Source organism: Diabrotica virgifera, chromosome 3 (genome assembly GCF_917563875.1).
Source record: "Diabrotica virgifera virgifera chromosome 3, PGI_DIABVI_V3a".
In the NCBI taxonomy this organism is placed as follows: domain Eukaryota; kingdom Metazoa; phylum Arthropoda; class Insecta; order Coleoptera; family Chrysomelidae; genus Diabrotica; species Diabrotica virgifera.
The window spans coordinates 190,412,778-190,439,969 of NC_065445.1; the positions used below are offsets into that span (position 1 = coordinate 190,412,778).

General features: G+C 33.0%; 1 protein-coding gene across 4 annotated transcripts in view; it reads right to left on the minus strand.

Annotated features, from left to right (window-relative positions):
- LOC126882269 (myotubularin-related protein 4) overlaps positions 1 to 27,192 on the minus strand; it is a 294,225-nt gene that overhangs the window by 71,405 nt on the left and 195,628 nt on the right. For all 4 annotated transcript variants that reach the window (XM_050647103.1, XM_050647106.1, XM_050647104.1 and 1 more), the window contains exons 7-10: positions 19,770 to 19,965; positions 14,566 to 14,751; positions 8,518 to 8,694; positions 5,526 to 5,758 (exon numbers count right to left, since the gene is read on the minus strand). In XM_050647103.1, the coding sequence (XP_050503060.1) occupies positions 5,526 to 5,758; positions 8,518 to 8,694; positions 14,566 to 14,751; positions 19,770 to 19,965 (792 nt within the window). The remainder of the gene's footprint in view (positions 1 to 5,525; positions 5,759 to 8,517; positions 8,695 to 14,565; positions 14,752 to 19,769; positions 19,966 to 27,192) is intronic.

Sequence of the window (27,192 nt, forward strand, 5' to 3'; positions counted from 1 at the left end):
TTTTTTGATATCCTATCGGTAAATTGAATGACATTATTCAGATTTCTTAACTCCCCATAGGAGGGGAGTTATGAATTTTCTATAAAAAATATTCGATTGCCCGTAACTTCATTTGTAATAGAAACTAAAATTTGAAATTTTGCAGACATATATGGTACTTTATTATCTATTATCACAATAAATTTTACCCAACATGTGGCTTCCGGTTGAACCTTAATGAAAAAAAATCTTAATTTTTTCAGATACGCCCTGTATATTTTTACATATTTTGAAAGAATGCAAAATTACCTTTCCAATGACATAAAACTCGTTGCTGTAGCTCAAAAACTCGAAAAGTTACAGTAAATAGAAATTTTGCTATAATCTTGTGTGTATTCTCTCTCACGCGATCATAGCAGAGCATTATTATAGGGCAGTCAATGAGGGTATTTGGCTCCTAATTCCATCCTACTACATCGATGTACTTGATATTTTCGCAGTAAGTAGGGAATAGCTCAAGAAACAAAATCTACCCTATATACTATGGCGTTTTTATCTTGGGGCAGTTCCCACCCCTTCAAAGGGGTGGAAAATTTGTTGGTCAAAATAAGCACGGAACTGGATAGAGAACCTATTTCTAAGCAAAAACTGGTCTATATTTTTTTTGAGAACTAAATACTTTTTGAGTTATGCGTAGTTGAAAATTGGCCATTTTCATTGAAAAATGACACCTTTTCGGACGGTTTTTTGTGAATACCTTAAAAACTATGCATCGAATTAAAAACACTGTAATATAAAACATTTTTTAGATTATAAATAACAAAGAGATTCGTTCCTTCGTAAATGTTCTATTTATAATACAAAAAGAGGTAGCTGAAAAGAGTTTGTTTTTTGGTGCATGCTCAAATTGGTGTATTCAACTAGAAATAACAGAGGAACGGTAAGTTTTAGGTGTATAATACTACTAACGCCTTTTGTAGTGTTTGAAAAGGCCTTTAAAACGAGCACCACTAAATGCCGGTTACATTCAACCTAAGCGAGATATGGTGCAAAAAAATATATGACTAATGTACCGGGTGTCCCAATAAGAATGGCTCTCGGCCATATCTCAGGAACCGTTTATAGTAGAGCTTTGAAATAAAAAATTTTATAACAAAAGTTGCCTCAGGAAAAGCCTGGAAATTATTTTCATAATTGTGGGTCCACCGCTAGAGGGCGTAATTGAACATCAAAAATAAAAAAATCTAAATTTTACAAAATTTTCCTAATGAAGGGGCACTGGAAATCCGATTATTGTATTCTTCATCAAATTCTGCGCATATTTGATTTAACAAGTTTAACTCTATCTTTGCAAATAAGAGGTGGGGGTGAGTGGGAACCTTGTTATGAAAAAATGGCTGTAAGTCCGGTTCTGCTTAACAAAATTTTGCAAACTTGGTCTTGTTGAAGACAGATCTTTTTCGTCAATGTAAAAGTTATGATTTCGAACCAACTTACTGAGTAATATGCGAGCTAGAAGGCGTTATTTAATTTTTTTCAGAAATCTAGTTTTCTTTGGAAAATATTAAATACAAGTATGCATTTTTAATCATACTTTATAAAATTAGATTAAATTAGCAATAGAATAGCGAAAACCGCATGTCGATACCTTTTTTCTATCTCAAGATATCTCGAGAAGCGTGTAAATTTTATACATAACTGTTACTATCACCGGTAAACTAAGTTAATGAAAAGTAGTGTGCTGTGGAAAAAAACAAAATAACATTTTCCAGATGTCAACGTATAAAAATATAATTAATTAAAACAACAATATAAAGAGAATCAATACTATTAAAATTAAATATAACACAGAACAAAAGAACTACTTAGTGACGACCTAAATATTCAAATTGTTGCCCATCATACACTACTCTAGAATATATTATCCAGAGAATACTAAACGCCATTCAAAGCATATCGAGAGCAGAAATTGAGACTGCTGTTCAATCTACCCTTGAAAGAGTAAATGTTTGCAACGAAAATGATGGGCAAAAATTTGAACGTTTATGTCATCACTAAATAGTTGTTTTTATTTCTTTGTAATAGGGCTTTTCAACGCTTCTCATTTGTTTCGAGCCTCTGTAATATGCCGTATAATCCGTGTATAATATTAATATACGAGATATGAACGAGGCTCGAAACAAATGAGAAGCGTTGAAAAGACCTAATATACGTTGACAGCTGAAAAATGTTTCTTTGTTGTTTCCATAGCACACTATTTTTAATGAATTTCGTTTACCGGTGACAGTAACAGTTATGTTTTTAAATTTACACGTTTTGTAAGATATCTCGAGATAGAAAAAAGGTATTAACATGCGGTTTTCGCTATTCTGTTGCTAATTTTGTCTAATTTTGTAATATGTATTAAAAATGCATGTTTGTATTTAATACTTTCCAAGGAACACTAGATTTCTGAAAAAAATTAAATAACGCCTTCTAGCTGGCATATTACTCAGTAAGTTGGTTCGAAATCATAACTTTTACATTGACGAAAAAGATCTGTCTTCAACAAGACCAAGTTTGCAAAATTTGATTAAGCAGAACCGGACTCACAGCCAGTTTTTCATAACAAGGTTCCCACTCACCCCCACCTCTTATTTCCAAAGGTAGACCTAAACTTGTCAAATCAAATATGCGTAGAATTTTATGAAGAATACGACGATCGGATTTCCAGTGCCCCTTCATTAGGAAAATTTTGTAAAATTTAGATTTTTTAATTTTTGATATTCAATTACGCCCTCTAGCGGTGGTTCCACAATTATGAAAATAATTTCCAGGTATTTCCTGAGGCAACTTTTGTTATAAAATTTTTTATTTCAAAGCTCTACTATAAACGGTTCCTGAGATATGGCCGAGAGCCATTCTTATTGGGACACCCGGTACTTTAAGGAAAAATGAAAAGTACATACATTTAACCCCTCATCCACCAGAATTTAAATGCATTGTTTTTCTTCTGCAATACCTTTTAATATAGTGTTATTTCTACTTTCAAAAAGTTGAACGGGTTTAAAATTAACGGTTTTTGTAAAAAATGTGATCAAATTATAGAAAACATTTTTAAATTTTCTTAAAAATCTTCCTTTTTCTCCATGTAATTCGAAAATAAAAATGTTCCACCCCCCGAGAAGTGGTGGGAACCGCCCCCATGATAAAAGCGCAATAGTATATATGATAGACTTTGAATCAGGAGATTGGGCTACTCCCAAAATTTCATTAAAATCCATGCAGTAGGATAGAATTCGGAGGTAATATCTTGTTCTTAATCTCACGCATTGGCTGGCGTAATACAAATAGAATGAAATGCAAATATTGTAAACTATTAATTTCTTAGAAAAATGAACTAATTTGAAATGAAAGTATGACTATAATATACAAGGTGTTTCTAAAATATCAGAATAACGAGTAACTTTGCTACTTTTATAGAATGCCAGTATCTAGTACGATAACGATAATAGATCGGTACGATAAAGGTCTCGGGCGGCCCTTCCGTCCAGCGTTTTTTTGTTCTTAATAATAAAGTTCGTTGATAATATTAATTTGTAAATCACATTCTAATATAATACTCGTATGTCGTAGATCTCCTATTTTGCCACAAGTACAGTTGGGAGTACTTGATAAACCTGTTCCATGCATGTAAGATTGCATAAGAGCATCTGTGTAAAACCATCTTCTTTAGAGTATCCTAGGGTTACAATGATAGCAGTTTAAGCCAGTCTTACTTTCTCCGTAATGTGATTACCAATAATTTTTTAAGTTTTTATCTACTAACAGTATCAACATCAGACGCTGGAATTAAATTTCTGTTTATTTTTTCTCCGAGCATATATGCCGATTTGGCAAAATAAACAAAGCGAAAACGGCGGGTTCGTTGGAAAAAATATTCCCAGGAATTTTTTTCCACAATCACATTCGTGAGACATCCCAGAATAAGGTTCAAGAAGTCGCCCACGTGAAAAGTGGTCCAAATTGTTTTTAACAATTTTTTTAATCAAATTGTAAAAATCAATATTTTTGGCCGGACAATTTTTTTTAGGTTTCTTGGACCATTCTGGATCAAAAAGGTCTCTTATAATTTTTCTCTAAAGTTGATCGTTTTCTAGTTATAAATAATTTAAAATTGAAAAAAAAAACCAAAAATTGCGAAAAAAATTTTTTAACGATTAACAACTAGGTTAAAAGTTATTATTCTGAAAGTCAAAAAGTGACTAAGGGAGCGTTCAAGTATTACGTAACGTGATTTTTGAAGATTTTTAACCCCCTCCCTACGTAGCGCACTCTTGGGAGTTTAACTATTGCGTAACGCAATTTTTGAAGATTTTTGACCCCCCCCCCCCCACCTGGGTTATTAAGTCCCAAAAATGTCAATTTTCGCGTTTTTCAAATTTTAAATTGCTTATACATAACTCGAAAAAGATCAACTTTAGAGAAAAATTATAAGAGACCTTTTTTGTCCGGAATGGTCCAAAAAACCTAAAAAAAATTGTCCGCGCCAAAAATACTGATTTTTTGTAATTTGATTAAAAAAATTGTTAAAAAAATTTTGACCACTTTTCACGTGGGCGACTTCTTAAACCTTATTCTGGGATGTCTCACGACTGTGATTATGCAAAAGAATCTCATGGGAATATTTTTCTCAACGAACCCGGCGTTTTAAGGCCCATTTATACATATCAGGGCCGAGTCCGTTCCGTGTTAAGACAGGGCCCGGTCCAAAAAAAAAACAATATGTACTCTTATGAGTATATTTATACATTGGCGTTTCCCGGACGGGGCTCGTCCGGGCCCGGTCTGAAATTAATTCCAGCCGATATTTTTGCTGTCGGCACTGGCGATGCACGAAAATGACACGGATCGCAGGGACTTGTATAAACACGATTTTATTGTTTTGTGAACGCGACTGCTGGAAAACAGACAAGCAATTGATATTGTGAGGTGAGATCTTCTATCCAAGCCGAAATATGTTCCAACTATCTTTTACACAGAGATATGTAATAACGTTTTCCTCTCTTATTCGGCCCGGTACGCACACTGCCGCAACCCGGTTGTATGTAAATATTGCATTAAAAATACCCGGACTCGGCACTGACCCGGAACGGACACGACCCGGGTATGTATAAATGGGCCTTTAGTCTTGTCTAAAACGATTTCATTGCCTTTTATTCCCGAATGGCCCTTGATCCATGCATTGTTACAATCCTAATTGTGTAGTTTCAAAGTTTCAATGTAGTCGACTGTGTTTGACTGTTTGAATGTTGCTAAATCTTTCGACCATGCTTTTACTATCAGCAAATATAACATAATTGCTAGTCGGATGCAGTAGCACATACTGAAGAGCAAACATTACTGCCATTATTTCTGCTGTGTTTATTAAGCATTCACTGGATACGCTATAGGTACCGATGAAGCATAGTTCTAAATTCATTTCAAACTATTGATGTATAACGATAAATTATAAAAAAATATGTATAGAAAAAAAATAAGGATAACACAGAAAAAGAAATACTTACGGATCACACTTGATACTGGGATCACTAGACCTACGATGGTGATATGCAGAGCTTTCTCCATCATTAATCAAATCGCCGTAAGACCTCGTCTTGGTCATATAGTTTGGAGATGAATCACATGTTTCCGGACAAAAATTTGAACTTTCTTCTGGATTAGAACTGTCCTCGATCGAACCCAAATACACTTCGGACCACAAATACAAGTCGCGAACGTTATATTGGGGCCATAATACCTAAAGAAAGAAATATGATTCGATTAGTATATAGAAAAAAGGTTTTCATATCATTTCAAGTTCATATTTATCATACGATTTTCAGTTCATATGACTATTCTGAGAAGAATAGACCACAAGAATTGGCAAAAGTAAAGCACACTCTCGGACAAAATGGCTACAAGTTAAACACCATATAGAAAGCAGAACAACAGCGACAACAAAAAAGATATCAAAAAGAAATGCTAAGGATATCTTTTCATTCAAAACTACAAAAGAGTACATTTCCTGTGGAACTTGTGTTCAAAAAATATATAGAACAAACTGACAAAAACTAAGGCTAATGAATAAATACCTTATTCCCACACCAACACACCACGGGACAAAATAGACAGCTTTAAAAAACCGTTAATAAACACAAACAATAATGGATGACTGATAACATCTTCAATCTAATGGAAAACAGACGACAACAGAAAAATAAAAACAGTGAAAAACATAAAAAAATCAATAAAGAAACCAGAAGAAATATCCGGGCTTCAAAAGAAAAATGGTTAAGCAGCAAAAATATACAAAACAGGGCATATACGATCCGAGTGGCTACAGTCAACAGTCACCTATTGAAAATTTTCTTAAGAATACTGCACCCGGGCATTTCAAATAAGATAGAAGTACAACTAAGCGAAACAAAGTTTGGTTTCAGAAACAACCTTGGAACCAGAGAAGCATTATTCAGTTTGCAAGTAATGGTTTACATATGCAGGGTATAGAACAGTGTTTCCCAACCTTTTTTGGGCCATGCGCCCCCCCTTAGCCTTTCTAAATATTTTATGCAATCCCCTTATGTAACATATAATTTTTAATATTAAAAAATTTGATTGTTCATAGATTTTTCTATATTAATTTATTAAGATACTTGTACTTGAAACCTGTTACACAGAGATTTCATATTAGGTTCCAATTTGGTTAGCTTCAGTCTCAAATCTGCACGTTGTGTTATATCCAGCCGATTTCCTTTTTTTTACCAGAAAATCATTTACAGCACTAAATTCACATTTAGCTAAATATGAAGATGGAAATGGTAGCAACAGTTTTCTTGCACATTTGGTTGAATTCGGCCATTTGATTTCTGTTCCCTCGCTTTTTTATTAAATACACTTTTACCTGACTCATTATTTTACAATTCTGTGAGTTCTTCTTGATACTGCACATTTGATATATCAGGAAAATTCTCTAACATTGGCTGCATCATCCATGTTCAAAATCAATTTGTTTTATATCAGAAAATCTTTCTCTTAAATCAGCTGGTAGAATATTCAGACGATTGGCAATAACAAGTAAAGAGGTATCAGTTACTTCACATTTTTGGAGCCACTGCAACTGTTTAAACTTTTTCAAAAAGTATCCAAACAGGCTCACAAATCTTTTCAAGCATCTTAGGTAGCCATTTAACTTCAGTATGTAAAAGTCTCATGGGCACGGGCGCCCATATAAAAATTTTCAGGAGGGGGGCAGACATGAAGATTTTGCATATTACATTTTGTACACTTTGAGTAACTATATACAGTTTAAAACAACCAAAAAGCACGGCCCCCTGCCCATGGCTATTTTGTAGGCACTTTTGTAAATGAAGACAACGATAGAAAAAGCCAGATCCATATTCACTAAAATGAAGAGAGTGTTCTGTGGAAGAGATTTGAGCCTTGAAATGAAACTTCGCCTGATGAGATGTTACGTACTTTCTGTGCTGTTCTACGGAATGGAGTCATGGACGCTGAAAAAGATTGATATCAAAAAATTGGAGGCATTTGAACTGTGGATGCATCGCAGAATCTTGAGAATATCTTGGACGGAGAGAGTCACAAACGTCGATGTCTTGAGAAGAATGAATAAAGAAAAGGAAGTCATATTTACGATCAAAAAACGAAAACTGCAATACTTGGGACACATTACAAGAGGCGAAAGATATGAACTGCTTCGAATAATTATGCAGGGGAAGATAGCAGGAAAAAGATCCATAGGAAGAAGACGAAACTCCTGGCTGAAGAATCTACGGGAATGGTATAGCTGTAGCAACAACGAATTGTTTCGGTCAGCAGTTTCGAAAATACGTATAGCCCTGATGATCGCCAACCTTCGGAACGAAGATGGTACTTGAAGAAGAAGAATGAAATTTTCGCATTTTTTGCACAACTTCCAACCATTAGCGTCTTTAACATTTTATAATGATTTGTATACAATTCTGTAACTATTTACTTAATTAAGAAAATACCATTAATTACAAAACAAAGTCTTTGCTTGACAGTTCAGTTTCCAAATCTTTATAGGTATAATATTAAAGATGTAGATTAAGGTTGATCTGCACCCTCCCCCCAAAAACTACACATTCAAAAAATTTGAAAAAAAATGAGAAGGTATACGTGATCAATAGAAGTATTTTGACAAATTTTGAGCAAACTTCATGTTTTCGTTTTCGAAAAAACACAAAAAAACTACTTTTTTCCAAGTATAAAGCGGGAAAACCAAACATACAATTTTGTTAATTTTCTTACAGCATAAAGATATACTTCTAAGAAATACTTATAAGTTTTTTGAAAATTTTTGAATGTACAGTTTTGCCACAATAGGAAAAAATAATATGTTAAGGCTTATAATAAAGCTACCGGTAAGAAATCAGACAAAATTTTAATAACATATATAAAACTGTAAGAGTGGAAAATATTTGCAATAAAATGTTGAATATTTTTCCTAAACATATGAAAAATCTACCAAACACTTACCCTTCTGTTATATGTGTTTGTACCCATGGTGGGATATAAGTGATTTCTAAAACACGGAGAATTGAGAAAGTCCCAAATGGAAAAGGTTTTACCGTAGACAATCTTCGATCTTTCTCTTTGAGTGTTGCACAAAAACGTTCCGAACAAGTTTGAGTAGACGTGCTGCACTAACTTTACCTAAAATAATAAGAAAAACGGATTAGTAAATATAGTCCATTCACTTACGGTAAAATATTTCAATTTCAATACCTGTAAATTTTAAAGAACCGCTTGGATTGATATGAGCGTACATAGAACTAACATGTCAAAGAAAAAAAGTGATATTGTGCCGATCAGTGCTTTTGCCCTGGGGGCGAGTTTCACTCCTTCTCGGGGGTGAAAAAATATACGTTCAAAATAAGTCTGGAAATGGATAAAACGACTAATTCTAAGCAACTTTTGTTCCATAGCGTTTTTTCACTAAGTTAATACTTTACGAGTTATTTGCGAGTGAATATGTTAATTTTTCAACAAAAAAAAAACACGTTTTTAGACGGTTTTTCGCAAATAGCTCAAAAAGTAAGTATTATATCGAAAAAAACATTCTTAGCCAAAATATAACATAAAAAAGTAAAAAAAATGGTGTATGCTTTGCATACAGTCTTTAGACCCAGTAGAAGCAGAGTTGTAGCTAATAAAAAAATAGGTTCATACTCGTCAAATTTCAAATCGAACATTTCAACGTGAAATAACCAAAAAATGAAACATTTTTTGGGGAAAAATAATTACAAGTTTTTTAACACTAGAATGTGCGATTTAAAGTTATTGTAGTTTTTTTTATTTGAGGCAATATTTTCATATTTTATGACTTTTAATATTTTGATACAAAGCCTTATTTAAAACAAAAAAATATTGTTTACTAAATTTATTTAATGGTTTTTTTTTAACAAATCTACCATAGAAGTCTAAAGGGGCCAAATTGGCCCCGTGTAAGTTATTATCGTTTTCTGGTAAATTCGGCGATCCTGTCTTTCAAATTCCTGTCGAATGGGTAAAATTATATTTATGTATGTTTATTGTAAATGGTTACCCTTATACTGGTACTGATCATCTACGTAATAAAGATACAATTGTTGGCGAACACAAGTGAACACAAAGATGCAATTGTTGGTGTAGAGGACCAAATGACGCGTATTTATACTACAAAAGCAACTTCAAGACGATGGCCTATGTACGTGTTTTATCATACTCTTGACTTGGAAGCAATAAATGCATGGATTATTTATAAAGAAATAACTGGAAGTAGACTCAGTTTCCGTAAGTTTATTCTTAGGCTGTGTGAAGAATTATGGGCCCCATACCTTGTCTCCCGAAATCTGGAACTACGTCTAGCAAAACCAGGTCTACCAACAACTATCACTGTTACTATCCAAAAACGAAAAAAATATCAGTTGAAAATATTTTGTAAAGGAAATCATACTTCAAATCATTGCCACGGTGTAACAAGGCAATGTGTGGCAAATATCAAAAACTGCAAATTGTATGGTGTTCCGAATGTTTTTCATGGGCAGCGAATGTGTTACAACAATAAAAGTAAAAAATAAAATTAGATTCTACCGTCTAGAGTTGATTTAATTTCTTTAAACTGAGTTTTAATTGATTAAAGAACGTGGGGCCAAAATGATCTCTTCCGGCTTTCTAGTTAGGTATGCTAAGCCAGACATTCTAGTGTTAAAGCGTTTAAAAAAGCTTTATTTTTATTATTTTTTTAAAGTTTCTAGTCTAAAAAAGTCAGTTTAAAAAAGTCAGTAAGTTACGCTCAAAATAAAGTTGATCTCTTTTTTGGTAAAAAAATCATGAAAATTACCACCCAATTATTAGCATCCCAAATGAAATTATTCGTTATCGCTTCACAAGTTGTTTTATACTATCATAATAAACAAGTATTGTTTATATGATTTATAAGTTTTATTGGTTCAAAGTATTTCTTTTTGCAAGGGCTGTAGTTGAAAAGGCTTGACTAGTGACTAATCAAGAGTGTATGCAAATTTTGAACAGCCATATCTTATTATATAACCAATAATTTTTGTCTTACCGAAAAACAAAAAAAACAAAATATTCAGGAAAGCAAAACCTAGATTTTTTTACTCTTTGAGATTTTTGGTATCACTAATAATTTTTTTAAGTTATTTTGAAAAAAAGGAATTTTTTCGAAATTAAAAAAAATTAAAAGTCAAATAAGTCAGGAAATAAAATTCTGTTATGCTTTATTTTTCCAACTTAAAAAGTTCAGAGGATAAATAATTTCGAATTTTATTTCCTGACTTATTTGACTTTCGATTCATAGATGGTGCTAGTAGCATATTTGGTAATTATTTTGATTATTTCATTCATAGGAGATTCTGACCAATAGAAAGCTACAGAAATCTAAATTAAATCGATAATTTTTGATAATTTCCCGTCGTCAAGTATATTACGTCAGATGCCCTTCGTTGCTACGAAAAAATACATTCAGTGACATTAATGACAATTAATGTTTTAAAAATTATAAAAGTGATGACTTTCAACCGTCAAATTAATATTTATAACAACTGTTTGTTTAATTGTACTAATTTGTACTTACATAAATAAATTACAATAAAATTTTGGTTTTGAACAGTTTTAAAGATATTCTTAGCAAAAATATAGCTTATAAAAAATGAAAAAAATTGTGTGTGCATAAGGTCTCTAGACCCAGTAGAAGCAGAGTTCTAGGTTCTAGCTAATGAAATATAATTTCATATTCGTCAAATTTCAAATCGAATATTTCAACGTGAAATAATCAAAAAATGAAGCACTTTTGGGGAAAACTCATTGCACTTTTTTCAAGTGTATAAAAAAAGCTTTATTTTTATTTTTTAAGTTTCTAGCATCAAAACTAAACAAGTTACGCTCAAAATAAAGTTGGTCCCTTTTTTCTTTGGTAAAAGAAAAGCTAGTTAGCATCTCAAATGAAATTAATCGTTACCGCTTGCACTCGATCTCTAAAATTAATATAGAATTTTAGAGTTCTTGTGCAATTACTACTGATAATTACCCCGAAAGGATGAAAGGATTTGATTGCAGTTCAGTGTCTCTACCCAGGTGCTCCGATGAGGAAACGGTTATTCCGAAATACTTATAAGCACATAGTAGAGGCTCTGTACTGTAATCAAATCTGAACCATCTTTTAAAACCAAATTTTATCAAAAATAAGCACTTTGAACCGAATAAACTTACAAAGCATATAAACAATACATAAATAAAGTAATTTGTGAAGCAGTAACGATTAATTTCATTTGAGATGCTAACTAGCTTTTCTTTTACCAAAGAAAAAAAGGGACCAACTTTATTTTGAGCGTAACTTGTTTAGTTTTGATGCTAGAAACTTAACAAATAAAAATAAAGCTTTTTTATACACTTGAAAAAAGTGCAATGAGTTTTCCCCAAAAGTGCTTCATTTTTTGGTTATTTCACGTTGAAATATTCGATTTGAAATTTGAAGAATATGAAATTATACTTCATTAGCTAGAACTCTGCTTCTTCTGGGTCTAGAGACCTTATGAACACACAATTTTTTTCATTTTTTATAAGCTATATTTTTGCTAAGAATATTTTTTTCGATAAGATACTTACTTTTTGAGTTATTTGCAAAAAACCGTCTAAAAACGTCTTTTTTTGTGTTGAAAAATGAACATATTCACTCGGAAATAACTCAAAAAGTATTGATTTGGCGAAAAAACACTATAGAACAAGTTGCTTAAAATTAATAAGTTTATCCATTTCCCAACTAATTTTGAACGTATATTTTTCACCTCCGAGAAAGGGTGACTTTTACTCCCAGGGCGAAAGCACACATTGGCATATTATTACTTTTTTTCTTTGACATTTTAGCTATGTATATGCCAAAATTTATCAATCCAAGCGGTTCTTTAATAGTCCTTGGGCCCACATATAAAATTATTATTTATTTATTATTTATTTATTAGTATCCGAAACTCTTTTTCTGGTTATTTGGGTGGAGTTTGACACATTTGGAGCTTGGCGCATTATGGTAGTGGGGCGTTTGCCTGTCAAGCTGTCACGAAGTTGTCAATTTTATGCAAGAAAAAAATTTATAACACATTGGTCATTTTATTTTAATCAATGGTTTTTATCATATAAACAGCGAAAACAATTTTTTCGGACAAAAATATTGGGCCATATGACGCGTCGGACACGCTAAATATGTCAAATTTATGAAAATAATAAATTTATTACCACATGGCTAATTTTAACAGAATCTACCATAAAACATTTTTACGATAATGTGGTAACCTTATCGGACAATTTTCACGGGGCATATGCGCAGTCGGATGCGCCGAAGATGACAATTTCCTGGAATATTTTTGTTTAGTACCACAGATGTCATTTTTATTTTGTACTGTTTTTTACATGTGTAATGCATATTGTTTCACTTGTCGGACAAAATTTTCAAAACATTTTCCGAAATTTTCTCTTTTTTCGAATTTTTTTTGAAAATTCTAGAAAAGAAACTACAGAACGATGTTTGTCATTGTTCAAGGAGTATGTACACACATTTTCAGATTAAAATTCGAGAAAAGAAACTACAGAACGATGTTTGTCATTGTTCAAAGAGTATTTACACAAATTTTCAGATCAAAAATTTTCCAAAATTTTCCCTCTTTTCGGAATTTTTTTTGGAAAATTTTGGGTACAACTCTACGTCACGCCCTTTTAAATGTTGTACTTAGTGTGTGTACCAATTTTCAGTTAAATCGATTCAAAAGTAACCGAGAAAAACTGTTCTAAAACATTTTTTGACAATGCCTCTTCTTAAGGGCGTCGATAACCTAAAATAATTAAGTTTTCTGTTCGTTTGCCCCAACATTTTTGTCAGAAAATTACATTTTTTGTTTACAATTACATTTTTTTTTACGAATATAATTACTTGTAACCTACTACTTTTGTCGGAAAAATGGTTGTGAAGATAAGGGATGCACGAACCCAGCATAGTTTAAAAGTATAGTTTACTAATAAAAATTAAATTTTTTGTCCGACTCTAGATTTGCCCCAATATTGTTGTCGGATACTTAGATTTTTTATTTAGAATATAATTACTTATAACCTCCTATTTTTGTCGGAAAAATGATTGTAAATAAAAAATTCCGGGAAATTGACATCTTCGGCGCATCCGACTGCGCATAAGCCCCGTGAAAATTGTTTGACAAGGTTACCACTTTATTGTAAAAATGTTTGATGGTGTTAAAATTAGCCATCTGGTAATAAATTTATTATTTTCATAAATTTGAGATATTTAGCATGTCCGACGCGTCATATGGCCCAATATTTTTGTCCGCCAAAATTGTTTTCGCTGTTTATATGATAAAAACCATTGATTAAAATAAAATGACCAATGTGTTTATACATTTTTTTCTTGCATAAAATTGACAACTTCGTGACAGCTTGACAGACAAACGCCCCACTAACATAATAAGCCAAGCTCCAAATTTGTCTTACTCCACCCAAATAACAAGTACAAAAAGTTTCGATGGTGTGGTCATAAATAATAATTTTATATGTGGGCCCAAGGACTATAACATTTGGATCAAAATCCATAAGTAAGTGGACTATTAATAGTACATTACATAATGAAGAAGATGAAGAACCTTTATATGTAATGAGAAAATTATATAGGTCCAACGTTTTACCCGTTGCTCTCGTATTTATTTGTACTTTTCTTCTTAATGTGCCTATCCGTAACGAATGTTGGTCATTCTTCCCTACAGAATGGCTTGTAGGTTGGCATATCTGGATTCACTTCGCATAATGTGTCCAAAGTACTGCAGCTTTCGAGATTTGATTTTCTTCATTCTCTTGAGCGCCTCTTGCCAATTGTTCATCCTAGAGCCTCTGTAACGGGGTAGGTTGATGTACCTACTACAAAAAAGAAGTTTTTGTCTTCTTTTTTGTAGTAGATATATGTACTTCCTTTTTGTTTTTAAAATTTTTAACTTACTTCTAATAAACTAATTAAGAACATCTACTTACCAAGAAAATCTGTGAAAATTCAAATGCACAAGGAAACTGTAGAAGCAATTGATGTACGCAGTCCAACCATTGCAAGAAAACGGGACATCGTTCGTTTTGATCATCACTCCCTGAGGAATGACCACATCTGTCGGCGAATTTGTGACCAAATGCTAACCATTCTCGTTCGATTAAAATGCGAAAACCCTAAAAATAATATTAAGAATAATTTACAAATAAAAGTTTAGGAGTAATAAGGATAATTATATACGATAAGAGGTCAAATGAAACAGGAATACGAAAATACCAGGTCCAAATGCAGTGGTCAGCAGTTACACGAAGTATTTGGTCGCGTAGACAATAGAGACAGCTATACAGTGACATTGCAATATTGTAATTTGAGATAAATATTTTATATTTGAAACCGCAAAATAATTGTATTACTAAATTAAAAAAAAAAGAATGTGTGTGTACTTTGTACGCACGTAAGAAGTTGGACCGCATTATGTAATAACGGATTAACCGCCAAAAGTCCAAAATCGAGATATTAGTGCCATCTTGCAGCTAGGGTGCAAATATATGTATAAAAATATGTTTTTTGTAAAAAAATTAAAAAAAAAGCTGTTTTTAAATGCCTGTATTAAGCGACATTTTGTATTTTATTAAAAAAAATCTCACACTAGGATTTGTAATATCGAACTAAACGCCAATAATGGTACATAATCCATTGTCATAAACAAAAATCGGCATCTTTGTAAGTGTAATAACGAATCAAGCGCCACGAATAGTCGGTTAATTCTTTATTACAAAACATAACATATTTACTAACGTTTAAGATATCGAATTAAAAGACATACATTGTCAGGTAACATCAGATTAAGCGCCAAATATGTCTCTTAATCCGGTATTCGGATCTTAACTCATGCATATCTTAAAAAATCATTAACGAATTAAGCGACATTTTATCGAATAACTTTTAAAATATAAATTATTTTTAAAAAATTTTAAACACATGTAAAAGTCTATTTACATTTGCATTAATGTATTAAATATGAAACATGTAAGTACTATATTTTAGAAATAGTACCAAAAACAAATTTAAAATCTTTAAACCGATTTATCTCAAAACTACATTTTGACGCTTAATCCGCTATTACATAACGCGGTCCAGTTATACTTCTATTATAATATGATTTCTTAAAAATAAATATACATACTTTAAACAGTTTGTTTTAATTTTTTTAAACACCAAAATAATTTTGTGCTTACCGCTTTCAAAAATTTTTAAAAAAGTATAGGATTGCACTGGATTCGAACTCAAGACCTTTCGATCTCTGGCCGAATTAGTCGAGGCATTGAAAAAAGGCCTTACTGTCGATTTTTGGCGCAGTTAGACGGATTTTAATGCAGTTTGGTGCGTTGGATTCGTGAGAATGTCAGGAAATTTTGTGAACTAATATAATGAATAAGAAATCTGAAATTGCATTTGTGCATAATAAAAATGTATTTCAAAAGTGCATTTTGAAATAGGCAATTATTATAAATTTGCAACTCGGTAAATAGTTGGGCAACATCCCGATTAATTATTTTAATTATTTTTAATCATTTTTAAGTCCATATAATAGTCTAAGATGTCAATAACCATTAATAATAAACAAAAAATTTTTCCTAATGGCCAATCGAACCAAGTACTAACACGTCCGTAACTAGATACACATACCGCTAGCCTACGCAGACACTTGCTAGACACGGGCGATATTAGGTATAAACAAAAACAAATAGATAAGTAAAAATTGTAAAGAAAATTACTACATACTTAAATGTATTATAAACTTGATATATTCCTAAATTTTAGAAGAAACATTTGTAAATAGGTACATTTATACAAAACATTCGAAAAATCGACACTTCAATCCTTCAATGCCTCGACTAAATGCTATACCAAATACGCTACGAGGACTGTGTCTGTATCGGTTCGGACGTACCTAATGACAATTCACGGTAACAAACAGACAAGGTGAATAAATATACAATAAAATGTTTTAATAATACTCATCTTACTCCTGACGAAGACAAATCCAAAGACACAAAAATTATAATAAATATATTTACTAAAAACACTAATATATTCTTTTCACACCTTTTCTTGCACTGATATATTTATACATAACTAGAAAGATTTTAGCAACTAAACGCCATACTATCTGTGTGCGCATGCGCGCAGAATTATGAAATTTCACTCTCAATCGCGCCTAAAGAAGTATAACTTCAAAAATAATAAATGAATTTTGATTTTACAAATATGTGTTTTATTTATATAACCGTAATCATATAGATATTAGGGACATACAAAGTTTTAAAAGTATGTAAAATAATTTTTATCAATTATTATTGGAATATGTGTTCTCTCAACTATAAAAAAATTTTGTCAAATACACACATCGGAGAAGTCTACGGATATTTTTATAACATAATAAAATTAATAAAGATAAATTCGTTTGGCCGTTGTATAGTTGCTCATGCTGTATATTTTGTGAGTAAAACAAAACTGCAAAATAGTCCATGTGGTGCGACCGCTCCCGTCTGAAAAATTTCTGATTCGGTTTCTTTGCGGATTCCTATTCAAAAATGTCCCCTTTAAACAAATCTGAAGGGTGCCGGGCGGAATTTTTGTGCAGAAATTCCTTAAACAATTTTTTTGAACAAATACAAAAGATCATCTTTTTTTGCTCTGGAACATATTTTTTTAGGTTTTTTGGACCATTCTAAACAAGAAAGTTAGCTTGTGATTTTTTTCACAAATTGACAGTATTCGAGTTATAGGCGATTAAAAATCTAAAAAATGCGAAAATACGCATTTTCTAGGCTTAAAAACTCATATTTAAAATAGTATTTTGGAGGTTGCCAAGTACTTATATTATAGTTTTAACATTTATTTTCAAGATCCTGAAGAGTGATCGGGTCTAACTTCAATTTACACCGTTGTTATTTAATTGTTAAATATGCGTCTCCATCCAATTTTTTTACCGGTGCAGCGCACTCTATTTCAACAATGTCTTATTTTTCTCTGAAAAAGATTTTTTAGATTATTTGGGCCATTCTAAATAAAATAGGTTTCTTGTCATTTTTCTGAAAAGTTTATAGTTTTAAATAAGCGATCTAAAATCCGAAAAAAAAACGAAAATACACATTTTTGGATTTTAAATCGCTTATAACTTTAAAACTATTAACTTTTGAGAAAAATGACAAGAAACTTATTTTATTTAGAATGTCCCAAATAATCTAAAAAAAAAACTTTCCGGAGGACAATAGGAGATTGTTGAAACAGAGCGCGCCGCAAAGGCAAAAAATTCGGATGGGCACGCATATTTAACAATTAAATAACAACGGTGTAAATTTAGACCCTATCACTCTTCGGAATCTTGAAAATGAATGTTTAAACGACAATTAAGTACTTGACAACCTCAAAAATACTATTCTAAATATGAGTTTTTAAGCCTCAAAAATGCGCATTTTCGCATTTTTTTAGATTTTAAATCGCCTATAACTCGAAAACTATCAATTTTTGAGAAAAATCACAAGATACCTTTCTTGTTTAGAATGACCCAAAAAACCCAAAAAAAATTAATCCAGAGCAAAAAAGGTGATCTTTTGTATTTGTTTAAAAAAATTGTTTAAATAATTTCTGCGCAAAAATTCCGCCCGGCACCCTTCAGATTGGGTGCCGGAATCAGAAATTTTTTCAGACGGGAGCGGCTTCACCACATGGACTAAAAGTGATAATGAATATTTGACAAAGCTTTTAACTGGAGAGGAAAAAACTATAGTTTGTATACTACAGTAAATATTCTGATAGTTTCGATTTTCTTCGTACTATATATTTCTTGTTTAGTTGGTGCATTGAAAATATTGTTTATCATGGAACGTCATTTTGGATGAGATGAATAGGGCCGTAAGCCTTTTCAAGGTGAACTAATGTAGCTGAGAGCTGGGAATCTCCCAAAGTATTATTGTGGCGGCGTTTTTGTGATACAGAAAATCCAGCCGAACGTCATCCAGGACGGGAACGAGCTACAACTGCAGCTAAAGATCAATTTTTAGTGTTAATCGCTATAAGACAAACAACAATTACAGCATCTGAAATGACTAGCGGTTTGCAGCAGACACACCAGCTAACCATAGCTGTGATACTGTAAAAAATCGTCTTCATGAGCCAATCCCATAGTCCACATCCATATTGAGATATCCACCTATCCCCAGAGGTAATCGCGCTGTAAGATTAAGGTGGTGTCAAGAATATCAAAACTGGGATGCAAATGATAGAGCTACAGTTTTATTTATAATATACATTTAATTGTACTTAAAGGCATTCTTGGTATTTTTGACATTTCAACAAATTTTGTTGTACATATATTAAATACTACTAATCACTACAATCTATTAGCCTTGCGACATCCAATATTGGACATAGGCCTCCCCTTCGCTTCTCCATCTTTCTCTATCCTGAGCCATGTGCATCCATTTTGAGCCTGCTTGGTGTTTTAGGTCATCTACCCATCTCATCTGTGGTCTTCCTCTCTTTCGTTTATATGTCCATGGTCTCCACTCTGTAATAATTTTATTCCATCTTTCGTCTTTTTGTCTAATCGTATGACCGGCGAATTTCCATTTTAGTTTAGCTGTTTGACGAGTAGCATCTTTAACTTTTGTGATATTTCTTACCCAGGAATTCCTTTTTCTATCTGACAGTCTTACGTTGATCATTTGTCTTTCCATTGCTCTTTGTGTTTTCGCAATTCTGTCCATATTCGCTTTTGTGAACGTCCATGTTTGACATCCATATGTAAGGACCGGAAGAATACATTGGTCGTAGATTTTCGTTTTTAGATATTGAGGGTATTTTTTATTCTTCAATATGAAGCTGAGCTTACCAAACGAGGCCCACGCTAACAAATCAGTTATTAATCACTACAAATCGGTTATTATTCATCCAAAGTAATTAAAGAAGAAATGACGTGTGTTTAATCTAATATTATTCTTTAATAATGTGTCTATTTTGTATTTATCTTCAACAATTTGACCTATTGTAAATCATAAGTATTTTTTGGAACCCCAATGCTTCGATAGGTTAGGCATTAGTCATTACTCTTTCGAGCAATTCTCGCCACTGCATTTGAAACTACAAATATCTATTGATACTTTTATATTAAAAATAATTTACTTACATCGATAGTACGATAGTACGGATCAAGCAGAAGCTCGGCCAAAGCCACAATTTGCGGCGTTCTATCCCAACCATCTGAGCAATGAACCAATACAGGCCTGGCATCTCTTTCTACTGCAGCTACTAGTGTTACTGCCGCCTTCATCAAGCCGGACATGTGGGACAGCCAACGTGTACCCTCCATCTGACTGTACCAACTAAAATTGAAAGAATTTTAGATACATAGAATTTTTACACAAAAAAAGTTTTTTAACAAAAGTTTATAGATGAATGTCAATAGCAACATTATCATATCATGGGTATTTTCGACCCAGAACCTTTTTTTCACATCAATTTTTTCATATGATTTTGGATATAATTAGATGCTTATTGTATTCCTTCATTATACATATACACACAAAATAAAACTGTTGCTAAAAGGTAAATGTCATGAACAAATTTGTGATTTTTGCGTCTTTTACATAAAGGCGGAGATACATATGCGCTCTGCTCGGTGTGCGAGCCGCTCGCGCGCAGCGTATTCGTCAGATTAGTACGTGTTTTCAAGTGACGCACAAACGGCACGCACACGGCGCACCACGATCTAAATTCTGTCGGTTTTTCAACAAACGCTTTGATGGTTCGCAATACGTATTTGGACGGGTTTGCGAGTGGTTTGTTGGTTTTGGCGCGCATGAGTTGAATATTTGTTAGTAATGGAATGGTCGGTACTGTCGGAAGGAAATTGATGTTTACCGTGGAAAATCATTATTGTGGGATCCTCAATAAAGAACCATTTAATTTAAAGAAACAACTTAAATCCGATCTGAACGGAAATAGAAGCTGAAATAAAAAAATGTACATGCGGACCTTTTTAAAAAATGTTAGTTCATTGTTGTACTAAAAATAACATGTATTAAAAATAAGATTTATTATTTTATTTGGGCATAAGCCACAATTCGAGTTTGAAATCAAGTTTACTTGACCTTTCGACTTTCACTTCGGAAATAGTTATCAATATCAAAAAAACATTCATAAGCAGATATATATTATGTGTCACCGGAAAGCGAAATAGGTAACGCACGACTTGGAGAACCTATAGTTTTCTAACTTCGTGTCTGGCGAAGCAACGCAGTTGAAACAAGCGGATATATTATAATTGTGTCACCGGAAAGCGAAAAAGGTAAGGCACAACTTGGAAGACCCAATAGTTTTCTAACTTCGCTTCTGGTGAAGCAACAGAGTTGGAACAAGCAGATATATTATAATTGGGTCACCGGAAAGCCAAAAAGGTAACGCACAACTTGGAAGACCCAATAGTTTTCTAACTTCGCTTCTGGTGAAGCAACGGAGTTGGAACAAGCAGATATATTATAATTGGGTCACCAGAAAACGAAAGAGGTAACGCACAACTTGGAAGACCCAATAGTTTTCTAACTTCGCTTCTGGTGAAGCAACGGAGTTGTAACAAGCAGATATATTATAATTGGGTCACCGGAAAGCCAAAAAGGTAACGCACAACTTGGAAGACCCAGTAGTTTTCTAACTTCGCTTCTGGTGAAGCAACGGAGTTGGAACAAGCAGATATATTATAATTGGGTCACCGGAAAGCCAAAAAGGTAACGCACAACTTGGAAGACCCAATAGTTTTCTAACTTCGCTTCTGGTGAAGCAATGGAGTTGGAACAAGCAGATATATTATAATTATGTCACCGGAAAACGAAAAAGGTAACGCACAACTTGGAAGAGCCTATAGTTTCCTAACTTCGCTTCTGGTGAAGCAGCGGAGTTGGAACAAGTAGATATGTTATAATTGTGTCGTCGGAAAGCGAAAAAGGTAACGCACATCTTGGAAGAACCAATAGTTTTCTAACTTCGCTTCTGGTGAAGCAACGGAGTTGGAACAAGCAGATATATTATAATTGGGTTACCGGAAAGCCAAAAAGGTAACGCACAACTTGGAAGACCCAATAGTTTTCTAACTTCGCTTCTGGTGAAGCAACGTAGTTGGAACAAGCATATATATTATAATTGGGTCACCGGAAAACGAAACAGGTAACGCACAACTTGGAAGAGCCTATAGTTTCCTAACTTCGCTTCTGGTGAAGCAACGGAGTTGGAACAAGTAGATATGTTATAATTGGGTCACCGGAAAGCGAAAAAGTTAACACAGGGCTTGGAAGAACCTATAGTTCTCTAGTTTCGTTTCTAGTGAAGCTACGCAGTTGAAACAAGCAGATACATTACAATTGTGTCACCGGAAAACGAAAAAGGTATCGCATGACTTGGAAGTACCTATAGTTCTCTAATTTTGTTTCTGGTTGTAGGAACAAGCAGATATATTATGGTAGGGAAGCAAAGTATGCTAAATGTGCAGTCACTCGAGCGCTTTGGGGACCTATTGGGTTGTGATTATTAGGTCCTAAAACCAAAAAAGTTAAGTAAAATTTTCCATTTTAGTGGGGACTTCCCATTTTTAATTTAATTTTCCATTTCCAACAATCTTTTTTCCGATTATAGCGCCATCTATCCATAATTCAAAAAAAATTTTCGAATAAAAGTTTTTTATTTTTATACAAACAATCCAAATCTGCAATAAGAAACGGGGTCTACCATTTAAGATTTTAAAGTAACCCCCCACCTCACCTCCGTGGGGGGTCGTGCTTGGAACCATTCGATAGATTTTTCAAAAACATTGATAAAGTGTATTTGCAGTTTTTCGATATGATGTTTATTTTGCGAAAGATCGCGGGATTTGTATTTAAAATTTTAAATTTACCCCCCACCCCTCTCCGTGAGGGGTCAAGTTTGGTATTTTTCGATAGATTTTTGAAAAATATTGAACACGTAGTTTTTAGTTTTTCAATCTGACGTTCATTTCGCGAAATATTCGCTTTTTTTTGTGAAACTTTTTGACTCACCCATTTCCGTACGCCCCGCTCAAATCGTCATATTTTTGAAATATAGACTCTTTTGCATGTACTTAACTTACCTTATCTTAATCTGACAATTTCGAATATTTTAAGGATAGATTTTTTTTCGGGCCCCCCTGAACGAACTCCCCTGTGTTAAGAGCCAATATATGGTGGAGGCACATTTGCAGGGTACCACGTTTCTCCCCATATGATAATCTGACGCGCTCGAGTAACTGCAAAAATCCCCGCTTGGGCTCCCCTACCATTATATTTGTGTTGCCAGGAAGCGAAAAAGGTAGTTCCCGAAATGTTCCCAAACTGTGGCTTATTCCACATAAAATAGTAAATTGCATAAGATGACACAACAAAATAGTTTCAGAACAATACCAAAATAAGATGTAGTAGAAGTACAGGACAGAGACATGATTATCTACAATTACTAAACGTTCGTAAGTTTCCTCTGGATCGTCAAAATGAAAAATTTTAACGAACAATAACCGCGCCACGAACGCGCGGCGCACACACGGCGCGGAGTTCGCGGCGCGGATATGTATTTCCGCCTTAAGATGGACACTTTGGATCCACTCGAGTTCTTTGCGTGCATAAACAATCCTCTGTGTTTGTTTGCAATTTATCGCATCTCTACCCCTCATATACTTCCAGAAAGTTGATATGCTATTGATGGAAAAATATATGTTGGAAGACAGTCAGGTGATGAAATTCAAAGAAATTTGGGCTCAACTATTGTGAATGAATTGATAAATTCAACACGCCATAGTTCTAGAAATCTAGTATGTAGTTAACTATTCTAAATGGGGAATAAGCCACAATTTAACTAAAAAAGATTTTATTAACGTTTCGACGTAATATTTTATTACCGTTTCATTAATATTTTGTATTCTGGCAACGGCGTCCGATTTGGACGTCGAACTTTAATAAAATTATCTTTTCAAGTTAAAATGTGGCTTATTTCCCAATTAGAATAGTTAATTACAAAAATGCCACAAGGAAATAGCTTCAGAACAACATTACGAAACTAGTATGTAGTTAACTTTTTTTATAAAAATGACAGTGCAATCTAGTACTTGTGCTACAAATCTAGTACAGTCCCTGCTCAATTTATTAGACTCACCCTAGAAATATTAGTTTTTTTAATTTCCAGCACCTTAAAAGTATCTTCAAAGTGATATGGAACTGCTAAATGGGGTAAATAACAATTACTTGATAATCGTGCTACATAATTAAGTTAAAAATAAATGGTAAAATTTTTTTATTGAACTGTGAAAATTTTACAGATGGCAATAGAATGTCTTAAAAGTGTGCAATGACTCGACTTTTTTCAACTTTAGTTTTTTAGTTAAATTGGTGATTGGTGTTAAATTTTCAGTGGCGAGTGTTAATATTGTTCTAAATTAATGTTAGTTTTTAATTTGTTTAAGGGGGGAGGGGTATGGTTTGAAATCAACATATCAAGCACATTTTTGTGAATTTTTTTTCGACGCTATGGTAGAATTATTTTATTTTTAAATTAAATAAACATATTAAGTACAATTCAAAGAATGTTTAAGAAAAAATTCAATCCAAAATATTGAAAAATAAGCCATTGGCGACAAATTTTGGCAGGCAGCTCAAAAAAAAATTGATTTTGTGGTGGACATCAGAACTCATCACTGGATCATACGAAACAAAAAATTCAAAAAGATTTAATTAGCTTATGAGTTTCACGAGGTAACAACGTCGAATTTTTATTTTTAATGATTTTTGAATTTTTGGTATCACTCAGAAGTTAAAATTACGAAATTTTTGATAACAATTTTGTGAAAACAAACAGATTTAATATTGTTGAACAAAAAATAAGCACAAAACGAAAAATATCTCGACGTTGTTACCTCACGAAATGTCTAAAGAAAATCTATGCAAAATTTCAGGTAGATCGGTCAAGTAGTTTTTCAGTTACAATGTCCACCGCATTTGAAAAAGCAGTTTTGAGAAAAATGCGTTTAAAGTTTTGACAACTGCATCTTCATCTTCTTATTTGTCTGCCAAATCGTAAAGTGATGAACATTGGAATGTTTTTTGAATTGCGGAGTAATCTACAAAAGAGAAGGCGAACAGTTGTTTAACGTTTCTCACTACGCTCAAGCGTACTGGCGCGAAGCCCCGGCAAAGCGAGTCGAAGGTAGGGATATTCAACACCCTGTATCTCTGGTAATTTTACTCCGATTATTTTGAAATTTTCAGAGAGTATTCTTAAAAGTATGCACTTTTATTTGAAATAATAAAAAAAAATTAAATATTTCAAACCATACCCCCCCCCCCTTAATTTATTTTAAGATATTAATACAAATATGGTAATTTCTAAAAGACGAGTATTTTCGATTGGAATTTTTTCATATGGATGATTGTAAAGATATTTCTGTTAAACAAATCTCTTCTGTTACTGCTCTATTAGAGAATATCGTATGTTCTCAAAGAGAAATAGCAAAAAAATGTTTTTCTTAATCTTCAGTTAGAAGGTCGAGTCAAAAACCTAAAGAGGAACATCCTGTTACATCAATTTGGCGGGGTTGGTATGGCAGAAAGATTTTAGTCACCCCCAGAGGGCAACGGATTTTAAAAAATTTGGCTGTAAACCACATATGAGTCACTCATAGCGATATAAGGAATAAATTGGAAGTAGCAGAGTGTTCACTATTGTAGTCCACGGTACGCCAAAATTTGTACAGTATGGGATTTAAATAGCATAGGCCAGTTAAGGAATCAAAACCATCAGCACAAATGCTCAAGAAACGCTTAGTTTCGGCCAATTAGCATAAATATTTTATGACTATAGTTTTTATGCAAATTGGCCCAAACTAAGCGTTTTTTGAGCATTTGTGACCATAGTTAGTTGTTTAGATGGTTCCATAACTGGCCTATGACATTTGAATCCCATACTCTACAAATTTCGGCGTACAGTGGACTCCGATACTGAACACTCCGATTCTTCCAATTTATTCCTGATGTCGCTATGGGTGACTCTTCTGCGTTTTACAGCCAAATTCTTTAAAATTCGTTGGCCTCTGGGGGTGACTGAAATCTTTCTGTCATACCAACCCCTCCAAATTGATGTAACACGATGTTCATCTTTAGGTTTTTGACCCAACCTTCGAACTAACGATTACAAAAACCACATTTTTTTGCTATTTCTCTTTGAAAACATGAGATATTTTCTAATAGAGCAGTAACAGAAGAAGTTTGCTCAACAGAAAGATCTTTACAATCACCCATATGAAAAAATTTCAATCGAAGATATTCGTCTTTTAGAAATTAACCTATTTCTATTAATATCTTAAAATAAATTAAACCAATTAAAAAATAACATTAATTTAGATCAGTATTAACACTCACCACTGCAAATTTTACGAAAATTGAACGCCAATCACTAATTTAACTAAAAAACTAAAGTTGAAAAAAGTCGAGTCATTGCGCCCTTTTAGCACATTGTATTGTCATCTGTCAAGTTTTCACAATTCAATCAAAAAGTTTCACCATTTTTAACTTAATTATGTACCACGATGATTAAGTAATTGTTATTTAACCCATTCAGCAGTTCCGTATGACTTTGAACACACTTTTAAGGTGTTTCAAATTTAAAAAACTGATATTTCTAGGGTGAGTCTAATAAATTGAGCAGGGACTGTATAATGATGCTAGATAAAAAGTATGTGTTTTATCTCGTCAGGTATTAATGACGCACGGGTAAAGAACCAAGGACTCAACTGTATGTATCTTCATGAACGCATTTGGAAGTCGCGGACGGGACGAGGACTTTATTCAATCTTTTAATGAGAGTCTCAAGTCTCAAGTCGTCTACTGTCTTGTACGCGACGATTCGTGTCCGCGACTCTTTAATGCATTTCTGCCTTAAATGTCCCAATCATTAACAACCAAAACAACAACAATCATTCATGACTAAACGTAATTTATATCTAAGGAGTATCATACATACCTAAATACTGTGATATACTAGAGATAATTTCGTGAGAGAATGTCTCATCAGACTTTAATTCTATAAACAAATCTCAACATGTAAACACAATACATTACGAATTTCCAATGAAATATTTATTTCACATACTGCACGTGAGTCAAACTGTTGTGTCATAAGGTAATAAAAAAAAATAATGAACCGAGCGATCAAAGGGGTGTTAAAAGAAAATAATGTAATGTTAACTGGACAAGAACCATGATACGGAAGTTAATAGAGTTGTATGAATCCTATTCTAATTGATGGGACTGAAGCTTGGAATAAGAAATTTGAATGCAAATTTTATTTTATTCAGCCAACATTGAAAATCAGCGGCGGATATTCGAAGAAAATTTTTATAACATTCTGGATGTGTTCGTTCTAGTTCTTTCGATAATGTTTCCAGTATACTCTTATTTGATCTTTTTTTAATCAATCCCGCACCCAATATCGATTAGTTTTTCTATTTCTAATAAGGAACTTAATGATACGGTATAACAATACTAACAATCATACTAATA